The 18,656-nt window shown below is 44.2% G+C and overlaps 2 protein-coding genes across 22 annotated transcripts in view; one reads left to right on the top strand and one right to left on the bottom strand.

The window, feature by feature from the left end:
• The first annotated feature begins 7,012 nt into the window (after positions 1-7,012).
• The window catches only part of MAP4 (microtubule associated protein 4), a 170,876-nt gene continuing 159,232 nt past the window's right edge, over positions 7,013-18,656 (top strand). For 7 of the 21 annotated variants that reach the window (XM_059939500.1, XM_059939507.1, XM_059939506.1 and 4 more), the window contains exon 1: positions 7,342-7,495. The gene's annotated coding sequence lies outside the window, so the exon portion shown is untranslated. Of the gene's footprint in view, positions 7,105-7,341; positions 7,496-18,656 lie in introns of those variants that run through there. The other 14 variants (XM_059939504.1, XM_059939502.1, XM_059939501.1 and 11 more) reach the window with 4 other exon arrangements.
• On the bottom strand, positions 15,406-15,763 carry LOC132374124 (bolA-like protein 2). The gene has a single exon (XM_059937624.1). It carries the CDS (start codon positions 15,724-15,726, stop codon positions 15,466-15,468), a length of 261 nt encoding a protein of 86 aa, XP_059793607.1. The 5' UTR covers positions 15,727-15,763; the 3' UTR covers positions 15,406-15,465.

The following is an 18,656-nucleotide window of genomic DNA, read 5'->3' as shown; positions in this document are numbered from 1 at the left end:
TCCTAGTATGATATTCTGAGGACATGCCATTGTTCATGCAGTATTCTGACTGGGATGTATTGATATAAGCTGAATCTAACCACAAGAAAACATCAGACTCCCCAGATGAGATACATTCTAATTAAAAAAAAGGGGGAATTTTGAAGAATTTGTATTCTTCAAAAATGTTAATGTCATAAAAAAACATACACATATACACACACACAAAGGCTGTGAAAATATTCCACATTAAAGGAAACTAAAGAGACATGACAACGAAATGTGACGTTTGATCCTGGACTGGGTCCTGTTTTGGAGGAAGAAAAAAAATACTTTAAGGGACATTACTGGGTCAATTGACAAACCTGGAATATGAACGGTAGATTAGATAGAACTGAGTCAATGTAAATTTACTGAGGTTGGGACTTCCCTGGTAGTGCAGTAGTAGTTAAGACTCTGCGCTCCCAATGCAGGGGGCCCGGGTTCGATCCCTGGTCAGGGAACTAGATCCTGCATTCACGCCGCAACTAAGAGTGCACATGCCACAACTAAGAAGTCCACATGCCACAACTAAGAAGCCTGCATGCCACAACTATGAGCCCGCATGCCGCAACTAAAAATAATAAATAAATAAATAAATTTGCTGAGGTTGAAATCTGTATTGTGGTTATAAGAAATAGCATCATTAGGAACACATGCTGAACTATTTAGGGGTAAAAAGCTATGATGCATGTGATCTACACTCAAACTCCAAATATATTATTTGTGTGTGGTGTGTGTGTGTGCAGCACATAATCAAGCAACTGGGAAAAATCTGAAAAAGAGGTGAATTTTGGTAAAGGGTACATGAGAGTGCTATGCACTATTTTTATCCTTGCAACTTCGTATGTTTGAAATTATTTCCAAATAAAAATTTTAGAAAATGCTCCCCCGCAAAGTCCCTGGAATCCTAATTCAATCAGTGTGGACTGTGCCCACAGGAATTCCATGAACGTGGGCAGCTCTTTCCTAAATATAAGTTAGTTTGTCCCAACCTGCCAAATCTTTGATCCCAAGCTAAGTGAAGAAGTGCCATGGAGCTAAGGCAGGCATCTTTTAAAAGAATCCCTTCATCTTTGTCTCCTCTCAGAACATCTTTCTAGAGCAGACTCTCACCAGAGCCTTGTTAAATTGGCCAAATCTGCTTTCTGGCTTCAGAGTGACGGATGGTGAGCTCTGAATAGAGGGTCTGAAGTCTGGGTCTTGCCTCCTCCTCTCCTGCTGATCTGGTGCATGATGTTGGCCTCTTATCTGTGGGTGAAGGATTTGGACCAGAGCACAGGTTGCAAATTGGCAACCCAAGAGCCACTGGTCCAGAGCTGTGTTTGGCCTAGACAGTATTTTCAAAAAGGCTTAATTAGTTGTCGACACTCAACACCCAGGATACTGTACATAAACGTTTGGCTTCAGTGTGACCACACTGGGCCCACATTTCCAGGAACTGGCTGGAGTTGGGGTCAGCGCCCTCCTGCTCCTCACGGCCCCCACCCCACTCTTTTATATTGTGACTAAGCAATTTCCTCATTTTCAACTTCTGCTGGGCCTTTGGACTGGAAGATCTCTAAGGGCCTTCCAGTTTACATCTTCTCTGACCATGGCTTATCTCTTTAGGGGCTTCAGATGCTGAACAAGAGGTTGGATGGAGTGAAGAGTGAGGTGAAGAAGCAATAACAGAACCAGGATGAGAGTTGTCTCAAGCATATTGAGACAAAGGGCCAGATTCTGGTTCAACATGGTGATATATCCAGTGGAGCTCTAGATGGGATGTGATGCTTGGAGTCAGAGTTGGGGAGAAGCTAGGAGGTTTTATTGAGACTGAGGGTTCAGAATGGAAAATGGAAGAAGAATTGGGGGAAAGCCAGGTGTCTGCTGAGCTGGCCAAGTGCCTGGAACTGAGGGCATTACTCTGAGCAGTCACAGTGATAGGGTCACAGTTGAGAGCAGTTTTGACTTGTAGCCAGGAAGTGGATCCTGGAGAGAAAAAGGAAAGAGGAAACAAAATAATCAAGGTGTAGTGGAAAGAGCACTGAGCAAGGAATCAAAGGATGGGGCTTCTAGTTCCAGATCTGCCACTTACTAAGTGTTTGATGGTGGGCATATCACTCCACATCCCTGCATCTGTTTCCTCAGTTTCCAAATAGGGATGATAATACTAGCCCTGCCTATCTCAGAGTTATAGAAAGCTTAACTGTAATACCAGAGAGCAAATCATTTAGCAACCAGGGAAGTACCATCCCAATGTGAGATGAAATTCAGAAGGTGTAATACAGTCTTAGAATGTCAGGGCTCGAAGGGCCCTTTGAACATCTGCAACCCTCTCATTTCACAAACGATGAATTTGAGACCCCAAGAGGAGAAATTACACAGCAACTGTAGGGCAGAGGTGGGCACAGTGCTCCATTAGTTTCAGAGTAAAACCCCCTTTGTGCTCCCTCTAGGTGTAGGTAAATGAAACTCACCAAAGGAAGAGAGAGCGAGGACCTAGCTAGGGGGACTTTGTGTTCAGGGAATACCCCAAAGTTGCGTGTTGTATCACATGCACTCAAAAGGAACAGGCCCTTGTAATTACTCCAGAGGTCACAGGAACAAGGAAACACTTAGTGAACCTTGAAAGAAGTAGTCTTATTTCAAGGGAGAGGAAGTCCCACCCTGTACATTACACAGCATGCAAGTGAGTGAAGAGAGAGGTGAGGCCATCTTGTTCTACTTCCCCTGATAGAGATGAGCAACCTGAGGCCCAGGGATGGGAAATGGCTTGCCCAAGGCCATACAGCTTGTTCCTGGCAGAGCTGGGACTGTAACGGGGTTTCTCAATTTGAAGTCCAGGGCTTTTACTCCATGTGCCATTTGGGGTTGCATTTCACTGCAAATGGCAGAGACCAATGGTGGCTAACACCAATGGAGATTTATTGACTAATGATGACTTTAAGAGATAGGGGTTACTTTTCTCACTTCATAGGAAGTCCGGAGGTGGGCAGTCAAAGATTAGTGTAGCTGCTGGAAGATGTTAAGGACCTAGTCTCCTCCTATCTTCCTATTTTCACCCTCAGCCCATAGCCCATAGCTTTTGTCTTTATTGTCATAAGATGGCTGCTTTACCTCTAGGCATTGTGTCCATATTCTGGACAGGAGGAAGAAATGCAGCTGAGTTTGTCTTTTTATAAAGGCTTACCTGAAAACTCCATATAATATATATAATACATATATAAAATATTCTATGTTACATATTAATATGTTGTATTATATATAACATGTAATATAGATTAATGAGTATATATGTATGTACATATACATGTTTTAAATATATATATATATACACACATACATACATATGTTTGCTGAATCACTATGCTACACCATTTTAAAGATGAAAGAAGGGGTGGGGGCAAAAAGCACCCGCCTGAGAGTCGGAAAATTGGTTTAAGTCTGGATTCTGCCACTTTTTTGTGGGTCTTTGGCATGTTCCAATTACCTCACCTGAAAAAGGTTTGGGCTAAATGACCCCAAAAGACCCTTCTGGCTCTTAAGTTCTATTTCTCTATCCTATCTGAATTTGAATCCACGTAATTATATTTCCTTCTCCTCATGGAATTCTAACATAAACATCATAAATTATGATAAAAACTGGTATGTAAAAATTGTGTATTTATCTGACAAGTGTTGGTACCAAGAAATTTCAGCCAGAGATTCCTACCTTGAGAGCATCAAGATATCTCCCTATATTTTCTACTAAAAGTTGTAAAGTTTTATAACACTTTTCTATCGGGGTCTTACAATTCTGTTGTTAGGTTTATTCCTAGGTTCCATAACAATTTTATTGTTTCACTGTGATGAATGAGATTTTTTTTCTATCCCATTTTGTAATTGGTGATTATTGGTATTTAGGAAAGCTATTCTTTTTGTATATTAACTTCGTATCCAGTAACCTTGCTGAATTCTTATCAATTCTAATAGTTTGTAGATCTTCCCTAATTTTCTATGCAGAAATTCATATTACTTACAAATCAGGATAGGCAGAGAAAACAGCCTGAGGAAGGTCCTGAGAGGGGAAAGTTCAGGAAACAAAGAAGGCAGATAATGCTGGACATATTGAGAAACAAGGCAGATGATGAGGGGTAACAGAGACAGCATCATTGCACAGGATCTTGGACGCCATTTTCAGGATTGTAATGCAAAGGAAAGCTACTGAAATAGTTTAGGTTAAAACTAGAGGGAAGGCTCTATGGTAAGCCATTGGACTCTGCCCATGTTTGTGTCCTGGCCAACATTTTGATCAAAATTTGGATGAATAGGGCTTTCCCTGGAGGTCCAGTGACTCAGATGCCATGCTTCCAATGCAGGGGGCTGGGTTCGATCCTTGGTCGGGGAACTAAGATCCCACATGCCCACGTGCCACCTGGCTCCGCCTTAAAAAAAAATTGGATGAATAAATATAAAGCAGGCTTTTCATGGGTAATAAATATATTGGATAACCCTAAAATGTCTTCTTGTGAACTTGTAGAGCTTCAAGAATATATCCTTAGACATGGGACTAGATGTTTGCTAAGATTCCCTTCCAACTCTGAGATGCTGGGGATCTATGTTTTGTTTTGTTTTTGTTTTTTTGTTTTTTTTTGGCCATTCCATGTGGCTTGCAGGATCTTAGTTCCCCAACCAGGGATGGAACCCCCAGCCCCCAGCAGTGGAACCTCAGAGTCCTAACCACTGGACGGCCAGGGAATTCCCTGGGGCTCTATGTTTTCATCCTGGGTACCCTGGAACTGAAGGGAATGTTCTTTCCTATTGCAGGTGGGAAAACAGAAAGTACCTATACCTTGAGAAACAATTAGGGCAGATCTGTGTTTACACAAATAATTACCACATATGTGGTGAGTGCTGTTAATAGAGAGGTATATAAGGGGTGCAGGAGGGTGTATATGAATTGGAGGGGGGGGCGGTCCAGAAGGTTGTCAAGCTTGGCAGAGGGCTTGGAAGTAGCCGTGGCAGTACACAGGAAAGAGAACAGGGAACAACATCCGTGTTGATGGAGATGTTTCTGAGGCAGAAGGGGCATCTGGTAGGCCTGAGAAGGGAGGAGGAAGGGAATAACTGAGATGGTTGTCTAGCTTGGGATACACAGAACATGGTGATTCTATTACATTAAGGAAGAAGTGGAGGATTCCAACACTTCTGAATCTTCTTAGCCATCTGTCTTCTAAGGACTTCAAAGCCAATTCTATTCATAAAGCCTGGGACAGGCCTAGGGGCTGGTTATTCCAGGCAGCAGGGAGAAGGAGCAAAGTAACTTTTTTAGCTCCCACCTGTGTGTTTTTCTTCAATAGTAAGTTCATGCTTAGACCAAGTCAGTGGGCTTTGGTGTGAAGTAATGCTAATTTCACCAGACAGGAAACCTATCTTTTTTATCTTTGTACATGTGCCCCTCACTGTGTGGCCCTTCCTGATGTGCAAGTACTCAGTCAACATCTGTTGGATGAATGAATTCAGGCTTGCAATGGTAGTTCTCCTACTTTGGAGTCTGGGTAAGGTGAGAGGGGGAAATCTCTGGGTTTGGGCCAAGACACCTGTCTTATTAATTGGTGTGTGATCCAGATCAGTCATTTCAGTTTTCTGTGATTGGCTTAAAGTCCTTTCCAGGGCTCCAAATTCGCAGTGCTATCCCTTTTCCACTTATCCTTTACTTTCTTTAATTTTATTAAGTACAGTTGATATGCAATATTATGTTAGTTTCAAGTGTACAACATAGTGAGTCAATATTTATTTATTTATTTATTTATGGCCGCACCCCAACGCTTGTGGGATCTTAGTTCCCCGACCAGGGATTGAACCCGCCTCCTCAGCAGTGAAAGTGTAGAGTCCTAACCACTGGACCACCAGAGAATTCACAGTGATTCAACATTTAAATACATTACAAAATGATCACCACAATGTCTAGTAACCATGTCACCATACAAAATTATTACAGTATTTAGTATTATCAACTATATTCCTTATGCTGTATATTACATCCCTGTGACTTACTTATAATTGGAAGTTTGTACCTCTTAACCCCCTTCACCTATTTTGCCCAACTCCTCACCCTCCTCCTCTCAAGCAACCACCAGTTAGGTAAGTCACTAAGGTTCTGTTTGTTTTCTCATCTGTAAAATGATAATAAGAACATGAATACCAACCATATAGGATTGTTGTGATGATTTAAATGAGTTATTAGGTATCACATACTTAGAGAGTGCCTGGAATATAGTGAGCATTCAATACAGTGTCAGCTATCACTTTTAACTTCTGGACCAGCGTTATCCAGCAGAAATACAACGTGAACCAAACAGTAATTCTTTTTCTGGTAGTTACATTTTATTTTTTTAATTTATTTTCTTTATTTGGCTGTATTGGGTCTTTGTTGCTGCGCGCGGGCTTTCTCTAGTTGCAGCAAGCAGGGGCTACTCTTCGTTGCGGTGCGCGGGCTTCTCATTGCGGTGGCTTCTCTTGTTGCAGAGCACAGGCTCTAGGCGCGCGGGCTTCAGTAGTTGTGGCACGTGGGCTCAGTCGTTGTGGCTCGCGGGCTTAGTTGCTCTGCAGGGATCGAACCCGTGTCCCCTGCATTGGCAGGCGGATTCTTAACCACTGCGCCACCAGGGAAGTTCCTCTAGTAGTTACATTTAAAAAGTAGTAAAAAAGAAACATGAAATTGTTTTAAATATATTTTATTTAACCAAAGATATTCAAACCTGCAATCAATTTTGTAATGACCCAAATTGTAATCAATGATTATGAATGAGCTATCTTATATATTTTTTAAGTCTCGGAAATTCGGTGTGTATTCTACACTTATAAAGTATCTCAACTTGGAACAGCCACGTCACTTGTGGCTGGTGGCAGAGCAGCCCAGGAGAAGCCCCCCAGCTGCGTCCTCATCCCGCTAGGGTTCTTCCCAGCGACCAGCAGGCCAGCGCCCCAGGCCCCGCCCCGCGCCCCTCCCAGTTTACGTCATAGAGCCACAGGCCCGGCCGCGTGTTCCCCGCCGCTCGCATCCTCCCCGCTCCAGGCACCAAGTTCTAAAAGGAAGCGACGACCAGTGCACAGAGCAGCGGAGTAAGTCTGTCCTCCCGCCGCTCTGGCGGCAGCAGGCGGGCGGGAGGCGGGCGTCTGAAGCCCCCATGCGTACCTCACCCCCAACGGCCCTCCGCTTGGCCGCTACCCCGGCGGGGTCGAGGCGGCGGGGCCGGCGCCTGTTGGTCCGCCGCTGTCGTCCGCCCGCCCCCTCACCGCGCTTATTGGCCGGAGCCGCGGCGCCCGCGGGATAGGCGGTGGCGGCGTCCCACCCTCGCGCCGGCCCTCAAGAGGGCGACAAGGAAGCGGCCTCTCCCTGCGTCCCGCCCCTCGGGCTCACTCGCTGGCTCCCGGCTCCTCCCGGCTGCTCTCGGCCCTCTCCCGGCTCCCTCCGGCTCCGGCTCAGGCTCCGGCGCGGCGGCGGCGGCGGCGGGTAGGTGCAGCGGCAGGCGGGGCCCGGTCAGAGGGGTGGCCTCCCTAGTGCCCCCGGGACTGCCCGAGCCTCGCCCCGCGGCTGCCCGGGACCCCACCAGGCCCGCCCGAGGCGGGGAAGGGCGGTGGCCGCCGGCTTCGGGACGCGGGGGCGGCCGGGCGGGGGGCCTGCGGGCGTGATCTTCCAAGTCTTCGAGGCGCGATCCGGGGACCCGCCGGGCGGGGCGGGCTGAGAGGTCCAGCTGCTGGGGTCTGGAGCGGTGGGGCCGAGAGGCACGCCTTGGGCGCGGGATGGGGCTGAGCCTGGGGAGCGAGGGTCGGCTGCAGCCTGGGGCCCTGGGTGGGGCTCGGGGACGTAGGAGAACTCAAAGGTTGTCCCGTGAGGCTTTGGGGGGTCAGTTGAGGTGGGGCTGAGGCGAGCCTTAGAGAGGGTGCAGGGTCAGGGGTTACGGGAGGGACTGCAGGGTGGTCGGGAGAACGGGGCCCCAGGCAGGGCTCTCCCTGCGTGCGTGGCCCTAGCACTGTTTGGGGACTAAGCATGTTTCTTGCTGCGGGAGTGCGCAGGGTCGCTGTAAAGGGTGGGGATGCGAGGATAGGACAGGCACCTGGGGGGCAGTTGGAAATGTTACCCAGAACAGAGATTGTGATTTAGCACATGGACCAGGTTCTCCGCTGGTATGTTGCTTGAGCTCTTCGGTGAAATTACCCCGTGGGGGTGGGGGTGGGGGGGGTGGCGGGGGATGTTAGGGTTTTGCTTGCATCCAGGAATGGGTAAATTAAATGCATTTACTGCTTTGGGGAGGAGACAGTGATTACGCTTAGATCTGTGTTTTAGGACCCAGACCCAGAGTGAAACGTACTTCTCGGGATGGTTAGTGTTACCCAGCTTTCTCCTGGGAACCCCCTTTTCTCCTCACCCTCCTCGGTCCAGTTACAGTATTGCTCCCCAGGGCCTCTCGATTCCCTCTCCCTGGCTCCCTAGGATTGCAGTGTTTCTGGCTCTGCGTGTGTGTGTCTCCCGCCCATTTTCCTGCTGCTGCGCTTTTGGCAACTGCCTCTGCTCTTTCCCAGGGATGGTTGTGGCATTGCATCAGGGGATATTTGTGCTTGTAATTTGCTCACTCAGCCTGGGAAGAGGGAGAATAGTATGCTGCAGAGATGGGGGTGGGGTGGGGGGGGTGTGCCGTCAGCCCGGCTGGGCAGACAGAGAAATGGGTGTGGTGAGGGAATACAGCTGCTCTAGGCCTATAGGGTAACACTGCCCAGTCATCAGCTCAAAGAGATTCAAAGAGCAGCAGCAGCAGCTATTTTTATAAATCAGTTCTGAATCCAAGCTGAGCACATGGATTTAGAGTGAACAGTTGTCATGCTCTAACTATTATGGGCTGGGTGTTTGGTAGACAACACTAGAGTTGCTAAGCAAGAGACTCCATCTGTACAGTGCAGGGGGTACTTGTAGCATTTTAACTGCGCTTCTCAACTCTCTTGCATGGGACATCTCTTGTCAGGGGATGTCTTTTAAATTGATGTGGTTTGATGGTCCATACCGCTGCTTTTTTTTTTTTAATGAATTTATTTATTTTTGGCTGCGTTGGGTCTTCGTTGCTGCGTGCGGGCTTTCTCTAGTTGCAGCGAGCGGGAGCTACTCTTCGTGGCGGTGCGCAGGCTTCTCGTTGCGGTGGCTTCTCTTGTTGTGGAGCACGGGCTCTAGGCGTGCGGGCTTCAGTAGTTGTGGCTCACGGGCTCTAGAGCGCAGGCTCAGTAGTTGTGGTGCACAGGTTTAGTTACTCCGCGGCATGTGGGATCTTCCCGGACCAGGGCTCGAACCCGTGTCCCCGGCATTGGCAGGCCGATTCTTAACCACTGGGCCACCAGGGAAGTCCCATACCGCTGCTTTTTAAATGAAATGTTTTTACCTCAATTATACACTTCCTTTCAAATTTGCCTTAAATATAGTAAAGCTATCACTTTTTGAGCACTTGCCATCTTCCAGGCACTAGCTGTTGGTGTTTATTTACAGATGAGGAAATTTAGACTGACAGGAATCAAGGTCACACAGATAAAGTGTCATCCACACCAAGGTCCCTCTGACTCCCACAGTAGTTCAGAAACTGGACATTTCAGAAACTGGACATTTTTGGTTCACACAGGGGTGATTTAAGCACTTAAGAATTTATTCATGCAGAGTAATCTCACTGGAGACTGATAAGCCAGATATCAGTTTATTTACATCAGGGACTTCCCTGGTGGTCCATGGGTAAGACTCTGTGCTCCCAATGCAGGGGGCCCGGGTTCAATCCCTGGTTGGGGAACTAGATTCTGTATGCATGCATGCCACAACTAAGAGTCCACATGCTGCAATGAAGATCCCGCATGCCGCAGCGAAGACCCAGTGCAGCCGAAATAAATAAATATTTAAAAATTTAAAAAATTTATGTCCAAAGTTTTAAGTGCCATATGCACATGGGAATTAATTATCCACTGGCCAGGGCACCTCCTTTGTTTCTGGGCAGCCAAATCAGTAATAAGGATGCGGTTGATTATAGAATTGAAACTAAGGGCACGGGATGTTCTTAGGGGATGTTTTAATCAAGTCACAGAAGCCTAGTGGGTCTGCCTTCTTTCTCCACTGTGCAGACTCCTATTGGGTTGGCCAAAAAGTTCCTTTGGGTTTTTTTCCGTAACTTATGGAATACGTATGTTGGACAGTGCTGGGGAGATTCTAACACATTTCCCCACTGTCTCAGTTTTTTAAGTCGTCTCTTCATATATTTGTCATACCAGCATATACTTACTTGAGTTAAAATTCCCAAATTTATAAATAAGTTTATATTACATATTTAAAAAGTCATTTTCCATTGTTTGCTGACAGTGAAGGAAACACCTGTCTTTCTTATGCCTAGTGGCTTAGCTTTATTTTTTAGAGGGTATGAAAACTTTTATTAATTAATTGGCTTTCAGGGGAGAGTAGGACAAGTTTGTCATACTTTTTCAAAATGGCTTGAGAACAAGGAAAGATACTTGCTTGCAGTTTTAATTTTGGTTGTAGGGTGGGGGTGGGAGTGAGTGTTCCCTTGTGTGGTTTGAACGTCCCACCTACATCAAGATAGGTTGCTTAGTTTTAGAGATATGGTTCCTATTGATCTTAGGGTCTTGTTCTTTTTCCTAATCTTGTTTCTGAATTTGGTGGTCCATCCTTTGGCTTCGTAAACTTTTGCTGTTGATACTTCAAATTTTTTTTTTTATAAATTCATTTATTTATTTATTTATTTATTTTTGGCTGTGTTGGGTCTTCGTTTCTGTGCGAGGGCTTTCTCTAGTTGCGGCGAGCGGGGGCCACTCTTCATCGCGGTGCGCAGGCCTCTCATTGTCGCGGCCTCTCTTGTTGCGGAGCACAGGCTCCAGACGCGCAGGCTCAGTAGTTGTGGCTCACGGGCCTAGTTGCTCCGCGGTATGTGGGATCTTCCCAGACCAGGGCTCAGAACCCGTGTCCTCTGCATTGGCAGGCAGATTCTCAACCACTGCGCCACCAGGGAAGCCTCCATACTTCAAATTTTTGACATCACTATTTTCCTCCTCCTCCTTCTCCTCCTCCTTTTTAAATATTAAGCATCAGTCGTTGATATGTAGGTTTTATTTTTCTTTAAAAAGCAAGAAAATCTGAGAGGAACATTTTGAAGTCATCTTGGTGTAGTTCATTTGAGTTGCTCAGTGTGAAAAGGAAACCGAGTAGATACCAACTGATTTCACTTTGTCCTAAATGGCGCTCTTAGAACCAGGTTACTGTGGCCTTATTGCTAGGAGTGAGTATGTTGAGGACAGTTAGGGTCAAGAAAGGGGATAGAGCAAACTGATATATATGAGGGGTTTGTACACACTACCTTCTTAGAGCATTGTAGGCTAATTTCTCAACGCACACCTTAGGGGAACTACTTTGTATGTCATTAAAATTTTAAGCTTGAAAGTCAACCGAATTTACTTTTGTGATTCTTTACAGGTTGAAAAGTTAATCTTCTCACCGTAAAACCCATTTAAAAATAAATAAATAAATAAACATAATTTTTGGCTGCGTCTGGTGCTGTGCGCGGGCTTTCTCTAGTTGCGGAGGGCGGGGACTACTCTTCCTTGCGGTGCGTCAGCCTCTCATTGCGGTGGCTTCTCTTGTTGCAGAGCACAGGCTCTAGGCATGCAGCCTTCAGTAGTTGTGGCATGTAGGCTTCAGTAGTTGTGGCTCGTGGGCTCTAGAGCGCAGGCTCAGTAGTTGCGGCACACGGGCTTAGTTGCTCCGCGGCATGTGGGATCTTCCCAGACCAGGGCTTGAACCCATGTCTCCTGCATTGGTAGGCGGATTCTTAACCACTGCGCCACCAGGGAAGCCCCGTAAAACCCATTTTGTTAGTTTGCATTTAAGTATCGTTTGAAATGTATTTATAATCTTTCCTCACTCTCCCTAATTTTACAAGGAAAATGCAATTTAAAAAAACCTTTTATTTTGAGATAATTTTAGATTGCAGAAGAGTTGTAAAGATAGTAGTATACAATTTCTGTATACTCTTCATTCAGCTTCCCTTAATGTTAACATCTTATATAATCATCATACATTTATCAAAATTAAGAAATCAACATTAGTTTAATGTTATCAACTAACTTACAGACTTTCCTCTGATTTCCCCAGTTTTTCCACCCTGATACTCTTTTTGTGTTACAGGATTCAATCCAGGATGCCACATTGCACTTTAGATGTCATGGTTCCTTAGTTTCTTCCAACCAGTGACAGTTTCTTGGTTTCTCCTTGCTTTTGACGCTTGACACTTTTGAAGAATAGTGATCATTCATAGAGTGTTCCTGAATTTGCATTTTCTGTGTTCCCTTGATTAGCCTGAGGTTAGGCATTTTAGGGAAGATAACCAGAGAGATAGTATGCCCTTCTTGTCCCATCATATTTCATATCAGAGGATATCTGATATCAACACGATTTATTACTGATGTTAACTTTGGTAGCTTGATTGAAAGTAGTGTGGCTGCCTGCTTTCAATAAAGTGACTGTATTTCCATTTCCTTACTTCATTTGTTAGAAGCTAGAAATGAGTCACCGAGTCAAGCCCACACTCCAGGGCAAGGGAATTTAAGCTCCACCTCCTGAAGGGATGAGTATCAAAGAATTTGTGAGCGTATGTTAAAACCACCCACAGTAATTAGTAAATATCTCTGTGAGGCTAAACAAAGATCTGATTTTCTTTCTTAAAGTTTCACCCACTAACTTTAGCACTCATCAGTGAAACTTGCCTGCAGCAGCAATTATTATTGTGTTAGTCTAGTAGTGATTTTCTGTTTCCCTCATTCCTCTTACATTTATTATTTGGAATTCTTCGGTAAGGAAGATTTGTGCCTTTCCCCCATTTATTTATTTAATCATTTATATCAGTATGGATTCATGAATATTTTTCTCCCTTTGGATTGTAATCCAGTACTATATTTTGTTGCATAAATTCTTATAGCTTTGGCCATTTGCCACCTATGTTCTTTTGACATGAGGCGCTCCCCCCCGCTTTTTTTTTGGATCACATTTTTACTTTCTGGTGCTGCAAGATGCTCCAGTCTCATCTTGTATTTCCCCTGCCCTGGCCCTAGAACCAACCATTTCTTCAAGGAGCTCTGGTTTCTTTTATTGCAGAAAAATATTTAGAAACCAAGGTCTGGTTTCTAAATAAACTGGGTGTACTCATTGCTACTGGGATATCACTGCTTCTTGGCACTCTTAGGGAACAGAGCTAGGAAATATATGTATGTATACTGACCCAGGTATACACATACCTATTTTGTTTTGTTTTGGCCACGCCTTGCAGCTTGCAGGATCTTAGTTCCCCAACCAGGGATTGGCCTTCAACAGTGAAAAGGCAGAGAGTCCTAACCTCTGGACCACCAGGGAATTCCCTACACAGATCTGTTTCTGTATCTATCTGTATATACATACAAACATGGGTTCATACTGGTCTCTTCTGGCTCTAATCCAGCACCACAGAGCTCATTCTAGCATTCACCTCCTTGCTTATTTGTAATTTCTTTTTCTGTCAGTGAGAAACTTGGTTCTTATTATTTATAATAGATTTACTTAATAGTCCAACCCTAGTGTATGTGTAAAGTAGGAAAATGCAGGGGGTTTTTCTTTAGTATTTCTTCTTTTTTAATTTAAATTTTATTTTATATTGGAGTATAACTGATTTACAATATTATGTTAGTTTCAGGTGGAAAATGCAGTTTTAATTGTCACATAAGGTAAATTCTAAAGTATTTTGCAGCTAACTAATTTAAATTATATTCCTGTAATATTGGTATTTTAAATTACTATTTTTCAGTTCCAGTGGAGAGGTGAAGTCATTTGCCCCTGGCCAAACAGGAAGTGAGTGACTGTAGCTGGAATTGGTGACCTATTCTCACTCCCAATGAAAAGCTTAATCCCAAGCAAAGCAGTCTCTTCATATCAAGTATCTTGACCAACAGGTCAACCTTTATCCCTTCTTGGTGGGATTGTTCCTTTTAATTAAAGAAATTCCTGGGTTTTAGGTTTTTTTTTAAACTTTGGCAGTGTTGAGAGCAAAAATAATTCCTTTACTGGACTTCTTCCTACTTGTAGAATCATAGACTTGGTAGAGATCTTAGAGATAATCTAGTGCAGTTTTTCACACAGTATAAGTGATTCATCCAGTCCTCTCTTTTAGGAAGTATTCCCCTAGACAGGGACTTCACAGCTGGTGGCTATCAATTCCAGGTTTGCAAATTTGTCATTTTAGAAAGACTTCCTTGATAATTATCTCAGAGCTGCCTCCCTGCAGTTTTTATTCACTGGTTCTAATTTTGCTGTCTACAATTATTCCTTGTAGCTCCAATCTCCACTTTACAGCTATTCAGTGACAGTTATTTTGTCCCACTTAAATTTTTTATTTTCCAGACTAAACAGTTTTTTCCTTCTAGCCACCTCTTCTGAAATGTGCTTTCTAAACTTTTTACCGTGTTGGGCATCATCCTCTGGACATGCTACAGTTTGTCACATATGTTCTGATCCAGATACTACTGTATTAGGCCCTGAAAGTAAAGTGATTAAGGAATTTAAAATGATCCCTGCCCTTGGGGAGCTTAGTTTCCATCAGTGTTGCTTTAGAATAAATTAGGTTCTTTTTTCTTTCAATATCCACTTTTCAGTGTTAGTTTATACTTGTCTGGTAGTAAGGTCACCTGTAGGTCTTTTTTCCTCTAGAACTGCTATTAACCCAAGTCTTTGTCCTCAGTTGGTTGTTTGTTTGGTTTTTTAAAATTAATTAATTAATTTATTTTTGGCTGCGTTGCGTCTTTGTTGCTGCGCGTGGGCTTTCTCTAGTGGTGAGGGGGGGCTACTCGTTGCGGTGTGCAGGCTTCTCGTTGCGGTGGCTTCTCTTGTCGCGGAGCACGGGCTCTAGGTGTGTGGGCTTCAGTAGTTATGGCATGTGGGCTCACTAGTTGTGGCTCGCGGGCTCTAGAGAGCAGCCTCAGTAGTTGTGGCGCACGGGCTTAGTTGCTCCGCGGCATGTGGGATCTGGCCCAGGGCTCAAGCCCATGTCCCCTGCACTGGCAGGCGGATTCTTAACCACTGTGCCACCAGGGAAGCCCCTGGTTGGTTTTTTGAATCTATGTGTTGGACTTTTTTACACTCCTATATTCCTTCTGTAACTCCTGATTTCTGTCCATTGTTCCAAAGGGGAATCCTGATTCTGTTATCCTTTGCCTTTGTTATCCTTTCTATGTCTATGACTTTGATATGTTCTTTCTTTATTTTTCCTTGAATAGATTAAGAAAATATTCACCTAGAGAATGCCAAGATCAGATCCTAGTAGTAGGTAATTAGAAATAAAACTTCATGCTTTATTTTCTCCTTACTTCTTTTTTTTTTTTTTTGGGCCTGACTCATAATTTAATAGGTGTATAGGTCCGGGTCCCTTATTTCTGCTGCTCACGGGTCCACTGCTCTGGAGTCAGGGTTTTCTGCTCAAAGGCATGGATGTGCAGGAGCTCTTCTGCTAGGCAACTGTTCACAAGCCGGTGTCTCTGAAGCAGCGGCTTTCCCTCAAACTTGGCCGACACCACGAGGACTCGGAAGCTGGATGCGCAACGGTTGGGAGTCGTGTCCTCCACTTCCACGTGTTCCGCCTCCAGGTCCCGCTGCAGCTTCTCCCGGAGATACTCGGCGCTGAGTTCCATTGTGGCAGCCCAACGGGGGCGACAGCCCAGCGGGGACAGAACCTAAAAAAAAAATTATTTACTTATTTGGTTGCACCGGGTCTTAATTGTGGCAGGCGGGCTCCTTAGTTGTGGCAGGTGGGCTTCTCAGTTGTGGTCCATGGGCTCCTTAGTTGTGTCATGCAAACCCTTAGTTGCGGCATGCATGTGGGATCTAGTTCCCTGACCAGGGATCGAACCTGGGCCTCCAATATTGGGAGTCTTAGCCACTGGACCACCAGGGAAGTCCCCTGTTCTTTTGTTATTGTTTTGTCTACCTTTCATTACCAGACATGAAGAAATTTTTTTTTTTTTTTTGCCGTGCTGCCTGGCATGTGGAATCTTAGTTCCCTGACCACGGATTGAACGCAAACCCCCTTTAGTGGGATCTCAGAGTCTTAACCACTGGATCGCCAGGGAACTCGCAAGAAATTCTTTTAAAAAAGCATCCTTGGGGGAATTTCCTGGTGGTCCAGTGGTTAAGACTCCACGCTGTCACTGCAGAGGGCCCTGGTTCAATCCCTGGTCGGGGAATTCAGATCCTGCAAGCTGCACAATATGGTAAAAAAAAAAAAAAAAATATATATATATATATATTATGATAGATTCTTCTTTTTTTTTTCAAATTCATTTATTTTATTTATTATTTTTGGCTGCGTTGTGTCTTTGTTGTTGCGTGCGGGCTTTCTCTAGTTGCGATGAGCGGGGGCTACTCTTCCTTGTGGTGCGTGGGCTTCTCATTGCAGTGGCTTCTCTTGTGGAGCACAGGCTCTAGTGCGCGGGCTTCGGCAGTTGTGGCTCGTGGGCTTCAGTAGTTGTGGCTCGCGGGCTCTAGAGCGCAGGCTCAGTAGTTGTGGCGCATGGGCTTAGTTGCTCCGCGGCATGTGGGATCTTCCCGGACCAAGGCTCGAGCCCATGTCCCCTGCATTGGCAGGCGGATTCTTAACCACTGCGCCACCAGGGAAGCCCTAGATTCTTAAATATATATTTAATTACTGAGTCAGACAGTGTGTAACTTTAAGGCTTTTGATACATTTTGCAAAATTGCTTTCTGGAAGATTGTACATTCTTACCAACGCCCATTTCATCATACCGTTGGTAGCATTGAGAATTATCATTAAGAAAATTTTATCATTAAAAAAATTGTACATTAAAAATTGCTGATTTAATAGGTTAAATAGGAAAAAAAATCTCATATCTGTCTTTTTTTTAAACGGTGACAGAAAAAGTATTGCATAGTCATATACCTAATAATCAAGGGTAAGATTGGATCACTAAGAATGAGGTTCTCTGAAATAGCTGGTTGCCTAGTACTCAATCACTGTCCATTTTAGCGTGATTCTCTTGGGTTGGGTATAATTTAAAGTGAATATCAGCAGGCTACCCAGACAGCTGTTCTTTAGCAAACTAAAATGGGGGTAACATTAATAACGGAGACAAAATAAATGTTTGAAGGATATTCTGAACAATTTTATATGCATAGTGTAGCTGAGGCTTGCTGAAATGCCTCAGGGGCAAACAAGCCAGTTCATCAGTCAGGAATAGGGGTGCCTTTCAACTAATCTGTCTCACAGGGCTGTTGTGAGAATTAAGAGATATGTGAATGGGAAAGTACTCTTTAAAATGCTAGCGAGATATTGCCTAGTGATCCATATCAAAGTATAGTCTTGGTGGATATGGAATTGGTGGTGTATTGGTGTTTTCAATGGAAATTGCATTGTCTCTAAGTTTCATTTTTATCATATATATAGTAAATTGGCTATGAAACGTGAAATTCATGGACTCATGAAACCACTTTGAGGCCCAGAATAATTGTCTTCTTTGAGGTCACATGCCACATTTGTAGCTGAGTCAGGACTTGAAGTTTAATCTCTAGCATTCTTTTTACTATGTTCAGCTTAATACCACAGGTACTTCTGTTATCTTCTTTGTGCATAGCACTGTGATAAGTGCTGCAGGTGATTTTTTAATTTTTAATTTTAATTTTATTTGTTTGGTTTTGTTTGGTTTTGTTTTTTTAGAAAATTATACCAGTAGTGCTCGTATATTATCCTACATTTGCTTCAAACTTTTTTTTTTTTTTTAATTAAAAATTAATTATTTATTTATTTTTGGCTGTGTTGGGTCTTCGTTTCTGTGCGAGGGCTTTCTCCAGTTGCGGCAAGCGGGGGCCACTCTTCATCGCGGTGCGCGGGCCTCTCACTATCGCAGCCTCTCTTGTTACGGAGCACAGGCTCCAGACGCGCAGGCTCAGTAGTTGTGGCTCATGGGCCCAGTTGCCCTGCAGCATGTGGGATCTTCCCAGATTGGCAGGCAGATTCTCAACTACTGCGCCACCAGGGAAGCCCTTTTGTTTTGTTTTGTTTGTTTGTTTGTTTTTGGCCACAGCTTGCAGCTTGAGGGCTCTTAGTTCCCGACCAGGGATTGAACCCCGGGGCCACAGTAGTGAAAGCACTGAGTCCTAACCGCTGGACTGCCAGGGAATTTCCTTTTTTTTTTTTTTTTTTTTGCTATGTTGTTACACTTTTTTCTTCCCACAATTTTTAAAGCTTATAGTCCATTTTTAGTTACTATAAGATATTGGCTGTATTCCCTGTGTTGTACAATATATCCTTGTAGCTTATTTTATATGTAATAGTTTGTACCACTTAATCCCCTACCCCTATCTTGCCCCTCCCCACTTCCCTCTCCCCACTGGTAACCACTAGTTTGTTCTCTATATCTGTGAGTCTGCTTTTTTGTTATATTCACTAGCCTGTTGTATTTTTTAGATTCCACATATAAGTGATATCATACAGTTAAATATACTGTTCTTTAAAACAGTTCTTCAAATGCTTCTTTCTTGGCCTTGAGGTGGTAATGAAGAGATGGTATTATTCAGGCAATCAGAAGCATAAAGATTATAGATTCTT

Source organism: Balaenoptera ricei, chromosome 11 (assembly GCF_028023285.1).
Source record: "Balaenoptera ricei isolate mBalRic1 chromosome 11, mBalRic1.hap2, whole genome shotgun sequence".
NCBI lineage: Eukaryota > Metazoa > Chordata > Mammalia > Artiodactyla > Balaenopteridae > Balaenoptera > Balaenoptera ricei.
The sequence above is the reverse complement of the archived record's forward strand: the minus strand, read 5'-3'. Positions and strand labels throughout refer to the sequence as shown.